The sequence below is a fragment of the Phaeoacremonium minimum genome (genome assembly GCF_000392275.1).
Source record: "Phaeoacremonium minimum UCRPA7 unplaced genomic scaffold PA7_03_scaffold_382, whole genome shotgun sequence".
NCBI lineage: Eukaryota > Fungi > Ascomycota > Sordariomycetes > Togniniales > Togniniaceae > Phaeoacremonium > Phaeoacremonium minimum.
This window is the reverse complement of record NW_006921285.1, coordinates 1-1,681: the sequence shown is the minus strand read 5'-3', so window position 1 is coordinate 1,681 and position 1,681 is coordinate 1. Positions and strand designations below refer to the sequence as shown.

The 1,681-nt window shown below is 53.8% G+C and overlaps 1 protein-coding gene across 1 annotated transcript; it reads left to right on the top strand.

Moving 5' to 3' along the window:
- Positions 1–831: 831 nt before the first annotated feature.
- On the top strand, positions 832–1,435 carry UCRPA7_5044 (putative tbc1 domain family member 14 protein; the record flags this gene model as incomplete). Its single annotated transcript, XM_007917603.1, has 2 exons — positions 832–870; positions 923–1,435. The coding sequence occupies 2 exons, from the start codon at positions 832–834 to the stop codon at positions 1,433–1,435; spliced, it is 552 nt and encodes a 183-aa protein (XP_007915794.1).
- Positions 1,436–1,681: the final 246 nt, after the last annotated feature.

Below are 1,681 nucleotides of genomic sequence, written 5' to 3'. Positions count from 1 at the left end.
GCCAAGTCGGCCCATTCGAGTGGTGCCCCAAGCCCCATCAAAACACGCGCCAAAAGCTGGACAGCAGCACTGGCAGACCTGAGCGCTGAGGCCAAGGAGCTCACTGAAAAGCTCGAAGAACACGCCGATGAGATAGACCACAAGGCGCAGCGCTCCAGCACGGGCTCCATGCCTGTCGTCCGCCGATCCTCTGAACACTACGACTCAAAACCGCGACACAAATCGGCTCTTCCAGAACTGCCTCCTCTACGTCGAACCAACATCATGATTGATCCCTTGCCCATCTCCAAAGAAAAGGAGGCTGTCTTGTCGCGGACTCGACCGTCTTGGCTCCCGCCAAAGGATCCAGCCGAAGAACGCCGACATCTCCGCGAGTATCAGAAGATGATGGCTCAGAGTGCAGAGGCTGACCGGCGTAGAGAGGCCGCCAAGCGGGCCATGTCGCAGTGCCGGGATGTTGCTGCAGACAGCATAATGCACATCTGGGAGAATGACATAGTTCCTCGATGGAATGATGCCATACGCGAGAAACGGACGCGCGAGCTTTGGTGGCGCGGCATCGCTCCACGCAGCCGAGGTGTTGTTTGGTCAAAGGCGATTGGGAACGAGCTTGGTCTAAGCGAGACTTCGTACAAAGCTGCCTTGTCAAGATCTCGGGAATCTACTGCGCGAGTTGCAGCCGGAAACGGCACAGTCGAGGATCAGAAACATGTGGCATGGTTTGACATGATCCGACAAGAAGTGGAAGAGAAGACGTGGCGGGATCTACGCATATTTCAAAAAGGGGGGCCTCTTAGCCAAGGCCTGGTAGATGTTCTCTCGGCGTATGCAATGTACCGCAGTGATATCGGCTATGTCACTGGCTGTAATGTGAGTTGGATAGTTCATGGGCGTGCTTGTTTCGATGCTAACGCAAAACTAGACAATTGCTGCGCTTTTGCTCCTGAACCTCTCGAGCCCGCCTGCCGCTTTCATAGCCCTTGCGAATATTCTCAACCGTCCACTCCCGCTCAGTTTCTACGCTTCTGATCCGGGCGCCAAGTCGTCCGCCTACAACCTTCTTTTGCAGACCCTGTCCCACAAATCTGCAGGCTTACATGGCCATCTTGTCAGCCTACCAGATCACGACCCCGACGCATATCTTGCAGACATCTTCACCTCCCTCTTCACTGGTCAGCTGGCTCTAGACGAAGCTGCAAGACTATGGGATGTGTATGTCTTCGAAGGCGACGCAGTACTTGTAAGAGCCGGTGTGGCCCTTTTGGCGGAGAAAGAGATGACTCTCCTTGGTGCCAAGACTATCACTGAGGTGAAATTGGTGCTGGATCGCTCCGACGGAGAAGAGGACGAGAAGAACAAGCAGCAACGCATCGTCGGAGGTCAAGGTGCTGAAGACCGTTGGATGCGCTCAGTGAGAGAAGCTGGGAAGGCCTGAAAGCAGAGAGATTTGGCCAACAAGTAGGTGGTGTACATATTGATGGGGCGGAGGTATCGCACATATATGCCTGTCGCTGGTATTGTCCGGTTGGCCACATTTCGAGGCGTTCATCGGTTCTGGCTGTTCACCGAACTAAATAGTATTTATGGGTTACTTTATTGTCTATATTTAATGTGGCTGTGCCTTGCGAGGCCAAACCTGGATGATGATTTGGGGAGTTCAGGTATATAGAGGGCTGCACAT